The following is a 20,372-nucleotide window of genomic DNA, read 5'->3' as shown; positions in this document are numbered from 1 at the left end:
TGCTGTGTTTCTTAGTCTTCATGGTGCTGTTTGTTTATTAATGTACTCTTAAGAAACCACAGAGGCCTTCACAGTAGAGCTGTACATGAGAATAAATTACACACTAGATAGACTATTTAATAATTAGGTCACTTGACTGCACTGGATTCCAGAGTGTCACGAGTTGAATACATATGGAGGCCACGATTTTCTTATTTTTAGAACTTTTCTGATCTCTTTTCTATTACAGATATTTCCAGTGATATACATCCAACCTGACGTATTGTGTACAAGTCACAAAAAACTGTACTGGACTACTTGATTAAAGAGTTGGCAGAGTGTCAGTTACAGTTAGGCAGCTGTTGGATGAACTTCCTTATTGGCAATGATATGTGATATGCTGATTAATGGTAGAGTAGCTTTATATTTTTGAAAGATAATTTTATGTGCATTATTTAGAAAAAAATATTTTTTGACTTGGTTATTATGTTGCTTTTGCAATATACATATATACATATTTCCTAAAAATATGTATATTCCCCTTTAAATGTAATATAGAGCAGAATATGAAAACTTATGTGATAAACATATGGAATTAAATATGAATAGTATTAGGTTTTCACTCTTAACTGCATAGAAAAAGCATTTCCTGATTCCTGTTAGTAGATGAGTCAATTGTTTTGGGAGTGGCCATTTGAATAAAGCAACTGCACTATCAAATGTGGGTACACCCAAATATTCCCTACTATGTGTTAAGGCTCACTATAAAAATGTGAGAATTTCCACTGGAAAAGGTACAAAGAATTCTAGCTCACTGTTTAATGACTTAATCTCCATATTTCAACATTTTTATAACCAGGATGGAATTAAAGCACTACAAAGCTAGTTGATGACAAGAAACTTCACAGCACATATCAGGAAGTCTGAAGTCAGACATACAAAACATTGCTGTTCCAGAAAGAATCTTGCACCACAGTGTGAGAGTGTATGCATGTGCCAGGTTGTTGCAACACATGACAAGTTAGATCACTGTAACCACTTCCTGCATAAATGACAACACCAGCAGGCAAACTGAACACTTAGTTCAGCTTGTTATGAGGAATCATTTGCAAGTTGTTGCTGCATTTTTGTTATTGTTCAAAGAGCATCATTTCATTTACCAATCAAACCGGGTCTCAATAAATATATTGTATTTATACTGAAATTTCAATCGTGTCATTATAATCCACAGATGCAAATAATACAAAAAGTAAAATTTTGTCCATTAATTTGATAGAGAATATAAGTTTTAAAGAAATTTAGAAAATAACAAAGGAAATCCATTTAGAGCCATTGTCTGCATGTCCACTCACTGCAAAAGACAGTGAGTGGACACTGAATCAACATTCTTTTTCTGCAGAAGAAAAAGAATGTTGATTCTAACAAAAAGTTTATTTTGCTGGAGTATTCAGTTAAGAGTTCTCAAATGTGTACACTTGTGCATTCTTTCCTTTTCTGCAGATGCAGTAAGGTGTATCTGCACGTTTCTCAGAATATCACTCGGGCATAAATGTGTCAAAAATGGTTCAAGTTAAAGTTTTTCATCCAACTGATTGAACCCTTCTAAAAGAAAATGTGAATGTGAAACCAGAGTACAAATCAATCTCTCTCTTCACTGACAGTTAGATCACATTGTAAACATGCAGTTAGAGACAATGTCACCCATATCAAAAGAATGTATGCAAATTATTGTCTGGGTAAAGCCCATTCTGTACTTCCTGTTTCCTGAAAGTTACTACAAATAGTAACAGGAGATGAAATAAAATTAAAAAAAAACATGCTGTTCTGTCACCTTTATTAAAACAGGAAGGAATGTTACAGAAAGTCAGTCTATCAGAAATGGGTGTAATCCCATCAAACCTTGGGAAAATATGTGAGACAAAAATTGCTCTGTGTGGATGTCACTGCACGCCTAGTTTGAAGTAAAAATGTCGACGCATTTCATATCAACCTATATCGACAGTAGAGTTTAAAAGTGGAAGCATCATGGTATGAGGCTGCTTTTTAGTGTATGGTACTGGATAAATATACTGGGACACTCTTGATAATGAATGTCTCAGAACCAAATGATCCTAAACAAAGCAAAAGAAACTCGAAATTGAGTTGAGAAAAAAATAATATAAAATATATAGGTGACTCAGTTCATTATTAAACTTGAATCCAATTGAAAAGCTCTGGATAACTTTATTTATAGACTGATATATGTTGATTTCTTTGAATGAGAACATTGTGTGAGTTGTTACAAGCATATTCTGTTAATTTTGTCTCTTTAACCACATTAGATAGATTTACTAAGAAAAAAGATGATTAATGCTTATATTAAAACTCATACAAGGATGGAGTGCTCTGCAGTAAGAAAAAACCCCAATAATTTATGATTATGTTATTTATTTCAGCATGTCTATCAGACATTATCAGCATCAATCATACAAAGTAAAAGCAAGCTGATATTTCTTTATATCCAATTTTTCTAAACTAATATAAACTGCTTATTGAAACAATACTAGCAGTACCTGTTACCATAAGGTGATGTAAGAGGATATATTATTGTAAAAAAACACCTGCTGACAATGATTTAACAATGACATTAATAATAATTAAAAAACAAATGTGTGTAAACATACCAAAAAAAAGACAGTTCTATTTAAATTCATCCACACAGCAACAGTAAACATGGATTTTGTGATATTTGTTGTGAGTAAAGCACAATTTCCAGCTGCACAGTTCACATCATATAAAGCTCATTAAAAGTAAATTTTTGCATTAAAAAAAAATACATTTCTTTTTCATTCTGGCCAAGTGTTAGCTAACAATTGCTCAGCAATTGTAACATGTTCTGATGGCATAAATTAGTAAACAATAAAAGATATGGTAAAACTGTTCATTAAATCTGAAATTACCATGCAAACTGTTTTGAATTGAAGATGTCAAACATATAGCATCCTCTACAATTACTGTCACCCAGGATGAAGATGCAATATATGTGTTGCTTTTTGGTTTTTGATTTCGAGAAAAAGAAGAAAATCTAATGGAGCTCTAGTAAGTAATTGGCAGGAAACCGATAAATGATTTTCAACTTGATCGTCTCTGACCAGCCAGAAATGGGAAGAGAAATGTGTTACTTTTCAGATAACTGAAAGCACCAGATGTCAGGACAAGGTAATCAAGCCTTTTTTGTGTGGGACACTGTTGATATAAAAAGAATACTCAAACTTAGCTATTTTCAAAAACAGGATTGTGTTTAAAATATAAATCTGAGGAAGCAGAACTGTAAAAAGTTGTATTTGCTACAACTTGTCAAGAAATGTCTGCAGTTCCTTCAGGCTGCGAAAGAGTGAGCGACAGCAAGACGTTCAGCGCAAAAAAAGAGAGGTTTAGCGGTGCACAGCAAGGGCTTTCTCACATACAGTGTGACATAACCTCTGCTTGAAAAAAGTGAGTTAGAAAAACTATTGAATGCTGTTATAAATTATTTTATAATTCTTAAATAAAATTGAAATTTGCTAAAATTAGTGTCTGTGAAGCTTTTTGTAAAGTTGGGTCAGAAAATGGAAATCAGATACCAAAAGACAAAAAAAAATATTGTCATAGTTACAATTCCAAAATCAGTAATTATTGACTTACTGTTTGGTTCATGCTCCTTTTTTTTCCAAAGTCTGTCTTTAAAGTGGGGAAAACAAAAGAATGTTTCATTTAAGTAAGTTAGGTGTGTGCTAATGTCAGAAAATGGCAGCAGGACAATAGATAACCTCCCAAAAAGTTTAAAACAACTTCAACATACAAGCAAAGGTAGATGCAGACAGAACCAACAGTGAGGAAGGAAGAAGAAAAACAAATTTCAAAGCTTATGGTTAGAGAACTGCAACAAAGAATGTAATCACAGTTTCTCCATGTTAACAATCCTTCCACTCGAGAGTTTTGAACACATCTTTACCAGAGATGCCAATAACTATAGAGTTGCTAAATACTAAATAGGGCATTATAAGCAGAACAGTTTGGACGCTTTGCAAAATTCTCACTTTTCAAATTTATGAGAACCAAGGCATCCAAATAACATAAGGAGTATGAAAAAAAATCTAAGTTTGATGATTAACTTTCTAGTAATTTATTTCTGAGCAGTGATTGGTTCTCCATGATATATCAACTCTGCACTACTTTCTGCTCTTCATAAGCTTAGATTCTGTAAACAACAGAGTATGAAGCTTTCCACTGGATCACCCAATATGATGGAACCATTTCTAATGACCACACATGTCTTCTTTTGCTTTACATTGGTGTAAAAACAGAAAACATATATACAGTATATACACATGTATCTCTGACTGACTGATGTGTAGGTTGCAGCAGAATAAGAAGGGCTGATTTATTTTTCACTGATTGCTTTAAAGTTCAGTCGAAGCTTCCAGCAGAATTTGGAAGTTTGCAATTAAAAGTCCTTAAATTTATCATTTATAGGGATAAATGTAAATAACCATACAGCATTTTAAGATCCATCCATTTGTATGTTTGTTGTATGTCTGCTTTAAACCAGGCAGATGGAGGCGGAGTTAAGCTTGCTCTTAGTGATGCACGTCTGACAAACTGCAACCTCTGCTGTACTTCTTCATGTTAAGGCCGGATTAGTAGAGTAACCCAATGCTTCTGTGCCACTTCACCATGTTTGGACAAGGCTTAGAGTAGTAACACGGCAGGATCAGATAGCCACTGCCACCAGAAACCACTCGCCTCTTCAGTGTTTACATCCCCAGTAGCAAGTCTTTGCAGAGCTGAACAGCTCAATGTTCACTTTGGTCGGCTCTCCTTTTGCAGAATTAAAACATATTGTCAAGAATCCATCGCTACAGGGGCGCTTTAGTTTTTGAAGGCCCCGTAGCGGCTTGCCTTACTAATGAAGTTCTTGAGCAGGTCATGATCCATGTCTGCAAAAGCCTGGGTCTGAGTGACAGCCGTAAGATGGTTGACACAAAACTTGAAGCAGAACTCCTCCAGGTCCTAAAAACGAAGAGGGCTATGTGGTGAGTGCTGAGGAGTATGAGTGACTAGAGGCTACTGTGCAGGACCTCCCTGTCAACGCACTGCAGTGATCTTACCCGAGCCTCATACTTGACGGCGGCAGAAAGCAGCGTGATGGCGTTCTCTTCAGAAATGCCCCGCTTGATAGTTTCCTGACACAATCTTTTGAGCCTCATCTCTCGGTAAAACGTTGCCAAGTCAAGCAACCCTGCAAACAGGAGAAACGAATCCACAGCATCTGAATATATTTACAGCTACTTCTGTTTAAGAAATTTTATGACGCCATTGACAATTTTGTGAATTTTACAAGGATTTATGTTTATCTTTTAATAGGAAAGATAAACATGTGTAAGTAGTGCCTAATTGTGAAATAGAAGAAAATTTACATAAAATTAAGATTTTTAATTTTTTCCAATTAAAAATCTTTAACTGCATTTGTATGTAGCACTTTTTACTACAATACCACTAATTAAAACCACAATGCCCTCTAGAAGTTTCTTAATTAGTATTAACATCCAAATGTGTATAATTTTTTAAGCCAGATTTTGTGGCACAAATCACAGAAATCAGACAGGAAATTAGCAGAAACCAAAGGGGGTAAATATCAAAGGTTTGCCCCCTTTTCCAACCTTGATGCAGCTGTTGATTCTGACAGCTGCATCAAGGATCAACAGATAGACCTGCTGTCTCCACCTGTCTGTAATTTAATCTCTGAATAGCCACAGCTGTTTAGCGGAAAACTGACATTTGGCTTAAAAACAAACAAGCATTAAACATACTTTTCACTAAGGCCATAGTTCCGCATTAAAAATGTTTTTATGGTAATACTCTAAATCTTAACTGTTGTCTTTTCATTAGCTGTAAGCAGAAAATCATCATAACTAAAAAAAATAAAAGTTTGAATACAACAGTCTGTGCTAACTAAAAAGTTAGTTGAGCTAATCCTAAACATTAGTTTCACTAATGTAAAAGTCGCATTAGCAGACATATAATGGTTCAATTGCTGACAGTGTGTTCTATGACTTTGTATTTTTGTGTTTTTATGATGTTAAGCAGTCTGAAATGCCTTGTTGCTGAAATGTTCTATACATATAAAATTTTATTTGATTTTAATTTGATTTAAAGTGCTACACCAACAAGGTATTTAGTGGAAGCTAATAATGAAGAGCTAGATATTATTCCTGTATTTTTTCTTGTTTGAAATAAAGTTATTTTGGCAATGGTTGTTGGAGGTTTGGGGGAAGGGAAAGAATGTGAGGAGGCAAAACAGAACTGCTGCATAAGCAGTCTTCACCTATTTCAAAATCCTCAATAGTCGATAACCAAAATTTCAACACAGATGGAAAACTTTATTCAACTGAAAGCTTACAAAGGAGCCAACTAAATTAGTGCTTCAGAATTTATCAGGAAAAATGATATAAGAAAAGCTAAATGCACTAAACATTTTCAAAGTTGGCAGAAACTCGAAAGCACAAAATGAGATATTAGCTCAGCTGTTGGCACATTAGCAGAAGTGTGCGCATCACTTCTAAAAACGTAATTACTTACCAAGTTTTATAAGCTTTTACTGCATAAATTTTTTCAGTTAAATAACCAGAATTACATTTGTCTTTTTGGTTTTAGATAAAAGAATTTTATTTTGTAACGGAACTTAAAGAACATTAATCAAAAACGCAATGTGCCGACTCTTACATTTTTTTTATATGCCATTGTGATTCTAATGCAAAAACAAGCAAATATTGCTCAGAAACATGCAATGAAAAACATGTTCTTTTGCTAATTTCAATTTCATTTTTGACTAATGTTAATAAAACTCATGTGGAGGGCCTATGAAGCCACATGACTGCTCCAGATTCACATTCTGCAGTCTTCTAGTTCTTAATTTACAACCGGCATGAAGCACAAAGGGTTTGTGATTGCAATGTGGCAAAATATAAATGAATTCAAGGGGTATAAATATACCATCATAATCTGATCTTAAACCACATCTGTCCACGTTTATGCTTACCAATAGCATCCTCTGGTGGCAGGTTAATATTGTCTGTATAGAGATACTCCAGGAAGGCTCTGTACACTAAATATGAGAACTGGTGAATTTCTATAACATCTTCATCTGTTTCATTCAACAAAGTACGGAAATGCTCACACCTAGAGAGGGGAAAAGAAGAACAGACTGCTATTATGACAGGAAGAAAGATAACAGAGCAGTAACTGAGCATTTGTTTGCTTATCTGTTACAAATTACATAAACATAGCTGCTGTTCATGAGTCAATGCTCAGTCTGATTATTCACAAGATTCCAGTGTGCCTCAAGATCAAACCAATTCCTAGACTTCAAAAGACCAAATACAAAAGGGATCACAGCTGGGCGCGAGGCATTCAGAAGCCTAAAGGACAACAAGGCTGAATTAGATGGAAAAAAACATGGCAGTACTGGAGGAGTTATAGCAGGGAAGATAGAAATGAGATGAGACTGAAAATGCAGAAAATTAAGAAAAGACAGCTAAAACATAAAACAGGAAAGCATGCCACACCCAAAATGAATGATTCTACATAGTTTCAGTGGCTCTGAAACTCTTTAGCTTCTGTTTAACAAAAGGAAAAAGTATCTGGACTATTTGAGAATTGCATCAAGAGAAATAGTCTGCTTAGATGTAGTCAAATGCAGCAAACATAAGACAGCAAGTGGACCGTGATAACATCCTCTGTAAAAACACAAGGAGGAAGTGGCAATCAAGCACGCAGACACTACCCCACAATAAAAACAAAACACTTTAGTTTTTTGAAGACAAATTAACTGGATGCAATCGTGCACAACTGTTTCTGTCTTGCTGTGATAAAACTACAGGCTAGCAATATAAATATCGAGACACGTAGTAATTTCAGAATGTGAAACATTTTTTACATCAGTCTGGTTTTTTTTATCTTCAAATACTCAGTTAAAAAGCAATTTGGAGACATAACCCTTAATCCCAGCATGATTGGTCACTTTTAAAGCTCCAAGTTATGCCTAATTGGTTCAGAACCTGAAGTTTTCTCTTAATTAAAACAGTAAAAAAAATAAAACATTTTGCTCCGGGACTTAAATCCATTCTGCATCTGTTTCAGTTGGCTATTGTAGGGAACACAATTGCAAAATCATACAAAACTACATGTAAATTTCTCTTAACTGCTGAACTTGACTGGCTGTTAGTGTCTGCATTTAGTGCAATCTGACTCGAGAATCTAATGATAAAATAAAGCTAAACAGGATATGAAAAACAGTTTTGCTTGATGTTACACTGGACTGTTTACTGCAGTCAAGTCAGATTTCCCTACAACAACTTTTTTATTGATACAACAAAGCAGCCAGTTTGCTGCTCATTCAAAAATGAAACAACTTTGTTTCTGATGGAAATATTATGGCTGCACATTTTTGGAAAATCTTGCAGTATCAAAATCTTACCATGAATGTTCTACATGTAGATATTGTGACAAAGATACTAATAATTTTGGTACTGATGCAACGGTGCAGCAATTTTGTTACTGATACAGCATTGAGGTGTATTTCTTGACTCCAGCATTTTGTATTCAATATGCCTGTTGTTGCTTACCATTTATCATCAACACTTATAAAGGTTTTCAACAATTATTTTGTGCCTAATCAACTGATCAAGTTTAATGAATGGATAAATTATTAAGATGCACAAAAATATTGAAAAGGCATATTCTTTTGTTGCGTATGTTACCTATTGATGTGATGAAATAAATCAATTATATCAAAATAGCATAAGACGTGCTTTAAGCTATGCTGAGTAACGCCTGACTGGGGGATCAAAACTCAAGTCGTGTGCGCGAATCAAATGAGCCTACAGACTACAGATCCTCTCATGTTTGCTGTAAAATGGTGGAAATCATCCTCATATCTCAGATAGAAACTACATTAAGTATATTCTGAGCTTTGGTCTGCTGGGGGAGCAGCAGCAGTGTCAATAACTTCTCTCATAAACCTGGAAGAATCACGGGATTCAGCCTGGAGACGTCTGTGCCAGGATGGAACGTGACATTACCAAACAAACAATCCGTCACATCTGCTCCATGACGCACAACAGGGACAGCCGAACTCGATCCAACATCTCAGCCGTCATAAAGAACATACTCCAGGAAATAATTTCTACAATTCACAGCAACAGATTGCCCCTGTGTAGCAGGTGGACACATATTTCACTTTCCATCAAATGCACTGTTATAGCAAGAATGCCATCAATGGTACATTTACTGTTTGTTTTTGAATGTATGATGATTTTTTGTTTTACACAGCTGTCTTTGCAAAGGTTTATAGAGAGATCATAAACCTTAGATTAAAGAATAATGATCTAATATTTAGTTTGCGTGATGAAGAGCATGCAATGTAAGTTTGCCTGTAGAATTGTTTTTGTCTTTGTATTTTCAAAGTATGCAGAAAGTAGGGGTTCACCAAAAAATGAACTGACTAATAAATTGACCCGATTTCCATCATTTTGGGAGATCGGCCAATACTTACATAAAAAACTGATCTTATCTTTCTCTGCCAAAGTCTGAAAATCAGATACTCTACCATTTTGTTTTGATGTGTGAGATGGCTGACTAACCGACCAAACAATAGCCACCCTACTGTTGCCAATGTAGCTATTTTGTCGCTATATTTAGCAACAAAAAAATTATATTGGACAAAATTGGAATCAGCAGGTCAGGCTTTTTAAAAATTGGTAACTAGAAAGCTGCAATCGGTGCACTCTTAGCTTGACATGTTTGGATGTTATAACTCGCTATATTTTTCAGTCTGTTATGATACTTTAGACACTTTTTTGTCTTTTAGATTGCCCCCTTCACTATCAGCCTCAACTGGGCATAAACACAGCTGCTGTCATTGCCTCCCAGGGACACAGGAGAACAATCAACAGACTCCTCGTCTCTAAAGTGTCTTTAACATGTTAGCATGAGATATGGTCAAAGTAGAGGTTTTGCGCCCCAGGCATTATTCGTGCGAGTGTGTGCACTTTGTTGACTGTGGAGACAGTCCGGCTCCTTCCTCCTGACAGTGCAAAAGAGCAAGGGGCTGGAATGCACACACTGTGTTTTTCAAGTGTGGTTATAAAAAGAAACACGGGAAACAATAGGCTGCTCTCCGCTTCCCTTTTACTAACAGGGAACACTGTCCAGCAAATACCGTTCAAGTACAAGAGTTCATGCTCAATTTGTTTTTATAGAACGTGTGCTCTGCTTTTTTTGTTGATATTATCTATGGACAATTATCTAACAATCTGTAATATCTAATAACATTTCTAACAAGAAGAAAACATCTGAACCCTCATGTGACAAGAGCAAATCCCTGGACAGAGGACAAAAGGAAACAAATTGCTGCAGATATTTGACTCAAACTCTGCAGCTATAGCACTTCTCACCAAACAACACTCTCTAGATTTACTACTTGTAAATTGTAGTAAATTTGTCTAAATTTTGAATCAAAAGAGTTCATGTCAGTTTGCAAAAAGTGTGAAAACAAAACAACCATTAATCAAACGACCTTTTAATTTTTCCTACCTGATCTTCAGAAGAGCTTTGTGAACATATATGCACTTCCCATCAACTAAGAACTTAAGGTCAGAAATCTCTGGACTGTCAAACTCCTTCTTCAAAGACTGGGCAACTGTCAGGTAGTCATCTCCATCTGGCAAAAAAACAAGAGGTTATCTTTAATGTTTTTAGCTGTATTTTAAAGTCCCATCTGACTTGGTGACTACACACTGCCAGAGTTATCTTTGATTCTCCAACAGTAAGCGTTCAACATTTTTTTAAAATCTTCTCTCCCATCTTGCTCATTTTGAGTGAAGGCAAAATAAAATATGGGTGCTTGTCCAGGATCGTTTCTCACAGTTCCAAATTTTGGAAGTTAAAACCAGGTCCATTTGGGCCAGAAACTATTTACTGAAACACCTTTACTACAATGTTTTCCCATCTTTCCTTTTTGAAGAATGGGATAAACAGACTCTAGTGTCATATCAAGCTGATGTCGTTGCAAAACAGGAAGTTATGGCTAATAAAAACATTTCTGTGATTGTGATTAACTTAAAATGTATCAATTTCTATCTTTCATCAGTTACAATTGTTATTATAACTTATATTAATTATAATAGTAAGTCAATTATCTTTTCTAAAAAAAAAATAAATTCTGTAAGAAATTATGCTGCTGTAAAATATGAATTTATTTGTAAGGGCCTGCACACAACATTGGGGCTGAATGGGTAATAAAATAAAAACTGCACATGAAAATAATAGTAAATGCTGCACACATGAGAGTGTATTTGTAATTTAACTGTTGGGTGCCATTAGCTTCACAAAATGGGCCGTAAACTAAAAGTAACACTGTTGAAAGCAGAGTTCATAAACACTTGCTTGACTTGACACAGTGAGGAAACAGGATTTCCTGTTTATTTCTTAGACCACTTCCAGGAATTTGCACTTATGACACAAAAACATGTGCCTCCTGAATGAGTATCTCTAACAGGTCAAAGGTTAAAGATAACTATGGCAGCAATTTGAAGTATTCAACAAATATCCCTTAATTATTGAGGAGTACTAGTACCCGGCAGACCCCTTCTTCTAAAAAGGTCAAGAGGGGAAATATGGCAATGAGAACAATTTTAAGTATTCAGCTAAATCCCTGAATTATTAAGAACTGTGGACATCTGGGAGTCCTGTTTTTTTTTTTAACAATTGTTTTGTTTCTGCAGGAGTCTTACCCACTGAGAGAAGGTGCCACGTGACGGCCGGCGTGGCGAAGCAGGCAAACACGTCATCAGTGCTGCTGAAGTGGGTAAGATGAGGGCTGGACACGGCCTGACCTCGACACTGACCCCACATCAGGACCTGCCCGCTCTGTGTCTTAGCAGCTGACGTGTGGCTGGTGTGACAGGCAGCTACCTCCACCATCCTGGGCAGAAAATCTCAATTCAAACCCAGTTCAACCTTCTAACATAAGGAGCACAAGTCTAAGTTACAGTGCCCTGCAAAGTGCTCATATACTTTAAATGTACTTTTTTACATTATAGCCACAAGCTTTAATATTTTCATTGGAATTTCATGCTCTATGACATGAAAATAAAATAATTTGAGGTTTTTAAACATTAGGAATGTTATATGTTCATAATCCACCGCAATTTTTCATAAAGCCAATTCTCTCCTTGTTTATGTGGACGGTCATATCTTGGTGGGTTTGACTTCTGATTTTATTTATTAAAAGAGGGCTGAATGCAAATTCATTGAATTGCATGCCACACTTTTCAGACTTAATTTGATTTGATTTTGTGTTATCACAATTAGACAACATAATTTTTGTTTTTATAACATGACAAAATGTTTCAAATTTCAGTGGGTATGGATACTTCCACAAGGCACTATAAGGATAATTTTACAGGTAAAAATAATTTGCTTGGAGTCAATAACCCTCATTGATATGGAAGCTCCAGTAAGCTGGTGTGATTACTTAGCAACACAGTGCAAACAATTTACTAACCTTTCCTTGTCTGTATTTATTAGGATGGGGAGCGCTTGGTTACTTTTATTGCCTGTTCCCAGCTGTCCATAGGAGTTGGCTCCCCACGCATAAACAAATCCCTCATCCGTAAGTGTCAATGTGTGCGCATATCCACATGCCACCTAAATTTGGAAGTGAACAATACATTCAGAAAGAATATAAAAGATAGTTTTATAAAGGTTTCTGACACTTTGGATTCTTACCTGCACAATGTTGACACCTTGCAGAGCAGCGATTCTGCATGGAGTTTGCTGATTTCCGTTGTTTCCCAAACCCAGCTGCCCATTGCAGTTGTAGCCCCAACCATAAATCTACAGAAAATACATATGAGATGTATTATAAAATAATCTTAAACAATATTATAAAATACTGTAGAAATCAAACAGAACATGCAAGAATATTGGATTAATTAAAAAGAAATGGTAAAAAGCACTGGTTTATCTTTCAGGAAGAGTCTATTTGCTATATAATTTCCTTATAGCTATGTATACTGCTCAAAAAAATAAAGGGAACACTTTAAGTGTTAAACACCTGTTTAAGTGTTCCCTTTATTTTTTTGAGCAGTGTACATAAAAGTAACATCTTTTCAGAACAGTACCCCCTTATTTCCCCTTGGTGTTCATGTTCCTTTTTTGTTTTGTTTTGTTGATATAAATGGAAATGGTAAAGGGAAGAAATTTTGTAATTGATCACAGACTGGAACTGTGAACTAGAGGTGATAATAAGCTCTTGTAATCTTCTCAAAGAATTAAAAAAAAAAAGAAATCTGTTGATAAGATTGGCTCCTTATACGAGTATCAACCAATCGCAGACCACTCAAAATTGAGAAAATCTGATCCAATATATTGGTTGGATGATTTATTGGTCCATCCCTAATGTTTACATGTTAAAAGCTGGCACAGATACAACCCCAAAACAAAAAAATGTGATTATACAAAGTATTGAATAAACACTACCACTTTACAGTTTAGTTGGTCTGTTACATGAAATTACAACAACACAACTTAAAGTTTTAGGTTTATGAGGTATCAATACATAGGACACACTAGTGTAAAGGTATTATTCTCATATCAAAGCAGCACATTATGGTACCTCTCCATTATCCAGGACAGCCATCGAGCAGAGCTGGCCACAGGCTATGTTGACCACCACTTTGTTCTGCAGACAGCTGCTAACCCGACGTGGTGTTGGCTGATTGGCAGTCGACCCAGATCCTACTTGGCCCGAGTTGTTGTAGCCCCACGCATACACCTGGTCACAGATAAAAAAAAAAAGTTCACAGTCCAAAAAAAATACAGATTAACACAACAAAAAGTGAGAAGACAAGAGGGGAAGACTTACCTCTCCATCACTTGTGAGAGCGATGGTGTGGTGGGAGCCACAGGCCACTTCTGTCACCCTCTTGCTGATGAGGTTGGTGGAGACTAGGGCAGGGGTCAGACCATGGTTGGTGGTCCCATTTCCCAGCTGGCTGTAGCCATTGTGACCCCAGGCGAACACCTCCCCATCTACACAGCAGCAGGAAAACTTATATTTATGTTGTCAAAGTGGTTAATATTTTCTAAACACAAGATAAGAAGTAATCCAAGTCAAATGACTTATAGCTGAGGTCTGGCATTATACCCAACATATGCAATCAATAAAATCAGATTAACAGAGCTTGAAACCCATTAGCTAGAAAGAGAGGTTTAAGACACTTTTTTATAGAAAAAACAAATTATGAGAATAAAAGAAAAACACATACAAACATACACACACAACAATCTTGTCTTGTAATTCAAATTAATGTGACTTTAAATGGAAAACAAAATTAATTATTTCAATGTGACTTAATAAATAACTGCACCTTAATATTTATAAATTTTAAACATTTAGATGGAATTGGTAGTACAAACAATGCAATGCTAGACTGTTCATACCCCATGACTCTCATTGTATCTTCTCTTCTCACACTATTAATATTAACTTTAATGTATTTTATTGGAATTTTACATGATGAACAATACCCCATGACTCTCATTGTATCTTCTCTTCTCACACTACTAATATTAACTTTAATGTATTTTATTGGAATTTTACATGATGAACAAATTTGTGCAAATTTGTGAACTGAAACACAAGACACACCATTTTTGTATTTCTCATTTCTTTTAACTGATAAAAAAATTGTGAGAACTGTGATGTGCATTTTGTATTAAGCATCCTTTATTATGATTATGGGAGACAGGAAAGAAAGTCATCGTTGAAAGAAAGCCATACTGTGCTAAATGCACAGCACATCGCTCCAAACATAATTCCCATGATGAAACATGGTGGTGGCAGCACTATGTTTTGACAAGAAATTTCTTCAGCAGTACAGGGAACCTGGTCAAAGTAAACCTGCAAAAAAAAAAAACATGTCTGAGGCTTTAACCCTGCCGCTTCCCTGCTGTCCGACCGTGACATCTGCAATGCTCATCCTGAGCATCACGCTAAAACTGCAGGACTGAACGTCCTTTAACATAAACTCCATAAGGCACAATGAAAAAGATTTATGTGAAGTCATGCTTATGTGTTGGAATGGTCCAGTCAAAGTCCATAAATCAAACCAACTGAGAATCAGAGGCGAGATTGAAACATGCCATTTACAAACACACAAGGAAATCTGAATGTGTTTGACCAAAAGTTGGCAAAGAAGAATGGTTAAAACAAATCAATCTCTAAATGTTCTAAGTTGGTACAGACACACCCACAAGACTTAAAAGTGCAATTTCACTTCTCAAATAATCACTGCAGTATAAAATGTGACAAATATCAATATGAATACTTTTACAAGTCACTGTAAAAACATGTGTTGTTATTTGTTTTGGTTTCCCTTCCTCTACCTGCCATTACAATTTCACCTGGAGGTCAAATAAAGATTTTCTGAAGTATTGTGTTGGGAACTGATTACCTGCAGTGGCAATAACCACATGCGGTCCTGTACCATAGCTCAGGGACACAATCTTCTTTCCGCACAAGATATCAATCCTGCGCGGCTCAATAGTGCTTTGAAGGTCTCCGAGGCCTAAGCAGCCACTACAGTTGGTGCCTAAGGCAAAGACCTGCAAACACCAAACATCACAGCTCAAGTCTTGTTGCTGCAAAGAAACTGTACATATATGCCACATATTACTACTGCAATACTGACTGAGATTAAAAGGTCTTTGATCTTGAAATGATTTTTTTGTATGAAATAAGAAGCAATAAGTATTTAATTAAAATAAAAATCTATTATTATTGTTGTTGTTATGGTTGTTGGTGTTGTTATGTCATAGAGCTACAGTAAAATGATCATAATATCTTTATTTTTTATAGAGATAGAGATAAATCTTTACTGTCATTGTCACAAGGACAACGAAATTTAAAAGGTATTGACATACTTATATTATTGTTGTTATAATTATCAATAATAATGCTAACATGCTGCTACTGCATGGAAATTATAAACATAAATTATATCAGGGTTTACGTATTTTGTTATGCGATTTGTTGGTATAGCCATTATTCAGCTTATTGTTATAAGAGGAGGAGGAATTGCAGCAATTGACTAGGTCCTTAGATAGGGTTTCTGCAGGTTTCATCAACTCCAATTTAAGGCAAATTTATGAATAAATTTAAGAAAGAGTAATGGTATTAATTGTTCGATTAACTATAGATATTGTTACATTCTTATTTTAGTTAAAGACAGTTACTGTTCCTTTTAATATATTTTCCCTTTATCCAAATTTGTGTATTAGCAGCTAGTTAGTGGTAGCCTCTACTGCCTCAAAACACTGAGCATAATGAAGTTTTGCCCAACAGAAAAGTTCTACTAGAAGAGTACATAGAATGTACGAGATTAAATAATAATTTAGTTCAAACTATAAAATGAACTTTGCATCTTTGCATTCCTATTATTATTTTATTATTATTACTACTGTTATGATTATTATTATTATTATTATTATTATTATGTCCAATAAACAATAAGGGGCACGTTTACTAAGAAATAATAATAATAATAATGTAAATCTCCCACCATGGAAATTTTACCATTAACAGGACAAATGTATACTTGCTTGAAACTGTTACCTGTTTAGTCCACATGTAGGAATTAACAAACATGGATGCACAGATGGTTAAATATACAGCATGCTGGGGTATTAGGCCAATATGGCTAAAGATAGTCTCATTCTATCTGCTTATCTCTCTGCTGAGAACTGCCCCTCGTCTCAACTTGAGAATCAAGATCTTAAAGCATTGTTTTTCCCCTTCTGTTGACACGAAAAAGAAACGATCAAATCAATATCCTCAAAGTAGGTTAGGTCTATCAAGTCAGGCCAGCACACCTCCGTCCAAGCAGTAGGATTAAGGTGCCCTTGCTAAAAGCCTGAGCCTTACCTCATCATTAACAGTAACATAGAGAGCTTCGTTAGCAGCACTACCGAAGACACAAGCCTGGCGGATAAGCCGTAGTTCCTCAGGAGGAAGGAGTGCAAACACTGGCCACTTCCCCACGTCCAGCATGCTACTCAGTTCAGCTGTGACAAGATAACACAGAGAAAACAGAGCATTTAGGTAATTATGGTCCTTATAGTTTTTCATTATTTCCAGTATTCAGAAAAATATCTGTCACCCTCATATTTGTACAGAAAACCTGGAGAACATTCTATACCCTCTCCATTTCAGTATATTTACCACTCCAATGCATTTCTCTGACTTCCTGAACAACATAGCAGATAACTACTATTTAAAATACAATCATTTCCGTGGATCAAAATACTCATCTGGGTATTTGTGTAATAGAACAGTACTTTTGGAGGTGAAAAAAAAGAGAGCACACTGGCTGAACCACCAGTTTTTTAAATCGTCCTAATATCAGTTTTTTACAAGTCCAGTCTTCCAGCTACAAGTAACTACAAGATAACTTTGTTTCACACCACTGCTGAGTTAAGTTTGCATTCCACTAAGACGGTGAGATGTAAATACATTGCGATCAATGTCTGAGTTATTATTTTTACTAATTAAATTACTTTTTTTAAGATTAAGGTTTGATGGATTGATTGATGGATGGACGAATGGATGAATGGATGGATACACAGACATATAGATGATTATTCTCTGATGTGGATGGATTGATGGACAAAATAAAAAATTATTGTCAACTGACAAAAACGATTAATATCAATGTGTCAATGAGTAGCATCCCTGCTTATTAAAACGAATTCCATTCTCAATAGTTGAAAGTGTGTTATTGAATGTTTCAAAAGTGTTAACAAATTACTACAACATAATAATACATTGTTGTCAGTGAAACGAACACAGTAGAATGAGGCTGATCAAGCAATGTTCAACGCCAAAACAAAGTTCTTCAAACACCAACGAGGAAGTTTTAATGAATATAGGAATCGTTCGGCTGTAGCCTCATAAGTAATCATTTCAAACAGCATTTAGCATAAATTCAGTCATCACCCATGGTTTGCCATCACTTCATATGCTGAAAACATACAAATAAAGACCCTCCATCAAACAAGCTAGCAACAATAAAGTTTGCACCAAAACACCACAGAGCTTAGCATAAAGAGTCTCGTAGTTACTGGGAAGGTTTAAACTGTTGACGTTACCTTGACAGTTATTGCAGCTGCTGTTTCTTCTTTAAAGTCGTTTTCTTATCAACAGGGAAACTTAAACATTGCAGAGAGAATCATATTGGCAGCGGCTGTCGGTTGTCATAGCTAGCTTTGGTGGCTACATCGCCGTCCTGAAGAAAAGCAAAGCGGTCCAACAGTTTACTTCCTGTCGCCTGATGGTGGCTTCACGGAAGCTCGGAGATAGGAACTTCGACAGCAACGAGGCTACTGAACATACATAAGGTTGCACTACAAATGATCTCTTGTTCATCTAAGCACTGATTTCTCCATTTTGTATTTTACAGTAGTAACGTAAGTTAAAAATATTAACAGTTGTTAACTTACTGAAGTCTTCATGAAAAAAACATATGTGACAGTTTAGACAGTTCATATTTCACTTAAGTAGTGGCAATTTTCTGATGCTTGGGAAACTGCAGTGATTACACTAGTTTTCATGTAGGTATTGGTAGTAGGCTATATAACGACAAATATACTTTTGTATTTTTATAAATGTCCTTTTATATTTTGTAGTGGTTTATGTAACATTCATTTTAAGTTCTATTAAGTGCAACATAAACTGTGTGTGCATAATAATCTATATGAGAGGAGAGAGAGAGAGGTGTTGGTACCTATCTTTTCATGTTTATTGACTGTGTGACCTGGGCAACATGCACAGTGACAGCATTCAGAAAGACCCCTAGGCTGCAATTTCACTGGTTAGTCAATTATTTAATCATGTACTTTATTCTTATACAATGAGTTTGTTACAAAATATAATGTTGTGACTAATTTCAATATTGTGATTAAGGTCATTCTTTCAAGCATTCTAGAACTTTTTAAGAACAAATTTATGCACCTCTTCTGGTTTATTATCTTGATTTACCGGTTGATCTACGTTCCTACCCTCATCTATGGTCATGAGCTTTGGGTCATGACCGAAAGAACGAGGGAGGGAGGAAGGGATGGATGGATGGATGGATGGATGGATGGATGGATGGATGGATGGATGGATGGATGGATGGATGGATGGATGGATGGATGGATGGATGGATGGATGGAATGTGAATTCAATATGAAAGTTTCTTGCTTTATGATTTTAAGATTGATCCGGATAGCTATTTTTGATTTACTATCTTGTTCAAAAACAATCAAAACCCTGAAATTTGTTATCTCGCTTCAGTCTTTTTAACTGATTTCAGAATGACCCCTAGCTGTTGTTGTTACTTCTCTGGTATACTGTTCGCTGTATGCTTGCTGTATTTTAATTTCTTATAATGATACTAATTTAAAAAAATAAAAAGTCATCATGCTGCAAGGCAGTAGAGCTCTCACTAAACTCATACATGCTAAACATCTTGTAAGGATATCATAATGTAAGTCATCAGTAAATTGCTATATATTTATTAATCTGACTACTCACATTTATTTTAACTCTTCAGAAATAACAAGCTTCCTCCTGCACAGCTGTGACTATGAAAGCTCTCAGCTCTCCTACTGAGTAGTCTGTTATGGCGCACACTTTGGTTCCTGCTCCACTGAATAATTTTATTAGGCAAATTCAAAATGAGTCAGCCGCCGGAGGAAATCATAATAACCCACAAAGAATGTATGCTTTTGGGCAGTCAGATTTCTCTTAATGGAATGGCTCATACTTGAAACACTGTTTGCATAAATCAGAAATGTTACAACTTATAGATTTTCTAAGGAATTTTCTAAGGAAAGTATAAATCAGACTGATTTGATTCCACAAAAATGTGCTGGAGTGTCCCTTATGCCAATCTACCTCACACTTTCTAAATCTGTATTTTCTTTTTTCACAAATGTACTACACCAATAGTACAAACATAACTAAAAAGAGAACAGGTAATAGAATTTGAACATTACCTTATCTAAAGTATTTACCTAAAAGCCCAGGTACTTGCTCAACTTTTAATCAATCACAGAGAACAAAACTCTTCATTTTTTATTATTTCTAAATACGCTGATATGCCCAGCAGGGGGAGTTCTAGATAATCTCATATTTGTGCGTGGTGGAGGGGGAGGGGGGGCAAAACAATGCGTATATTTGTGAATATCTGACGCATATTCTATATAAGTACAAAACAAAACGTGTCTGGGACTAATTATGGGGGCCACGAAATACTGGATTATACATT

The 20,372-nt window shown here is 35.6% G+C and overlaps 1 protein-coding gene across 1 annotated transcript; it reads right to left on the bottom strand.

The window, feature by feature from the left end:
- Positions 1 to 1,796: 1,796 nt before the first annotated feature.
- On the bottom strand, positions 1,797 to 18,389 carry rcbtb2 (regulator of chromosome condensation (RCC1) and BTB (POZ) domain containing protein 2). Its single transcript, XM_032545109.1, has 12 exons — positions 18,211 to 18,389; positions 16,988 to 17,127; positions 15,519 to 15,669; positions 13,928 to 14,094; positions 13,679 to 13,837; positions 12,790 to 12,897; positions 12,566 to 12,708; positions 11,793 to 11,983; positions 10,594 to 10,720; positions 7,040 to 7,179; positions 5,109 to 5,239; positions 1,797 to 5,010 (listed from the first exon to the last, which is right to left on the bottom strand). Exons 2-12 carry the CDS (start codon positions 17,111 to 17,113, stop codon positions 4,870 to 4,872), a joined length of 1,584 nt encoding a protein of 527 aa, XP_032401000.1. The 5' UTR covers positions 17,114 to 17,127; positions 18,211 to 18,389; the 3' UTR covers positions 1,797 to 4,869.
- Between the last annotated feature and the right edge of the window lie 1,983 nt (positions 18,390 to 20,372).

Source organism: Xiphophorus hellerii, chromosome 18 (genome assembly GCF_003331165.1).
Source record: "Xiphophorus hellerii strain 12219 chromosome 18, Xiphophorus_hellerii-4.1, whole genome shotgun sequence".
Lineage (NCBI taxonomy): Eukaryota > Metazoa > Chordata > Actinopteri > Cyprinodontiformes > Poeciliidae > Xiphophorus > Xiphophorus hellerii.
This window is presented reverse-complemented; position numbering and strand designations above follow the sequence as displayed.

What these genes read in the sequence shown, in the direction of transcription:
- rcbtb2 (XM_032545109.1), bottom strand. Translation starts at nt 17,113, where the DNA reads ATGCTGGACGTGGGGAAGTGGCCAGTGTTTGCACTCCTTCCTCCTGAG. An exon ending in GCCACCAGAGGATGCTATTG is followed by an intron (nt 5,240 to 7,039) that starts GTAAGCATAAAC and finishes TCCTGTTTGCAG; the next exon opens with GGTTGCTTGACTTGGCAACG. An exon ending in CCGTCAAGTATGAGGCTCGG is followed by an intron (nt 5,011 to 5,108) that starts GTAAGATCACTG and finishes CTTCGTTTTTAG; the next exon opens with GACCTGGAGGAGTTCTGCTT.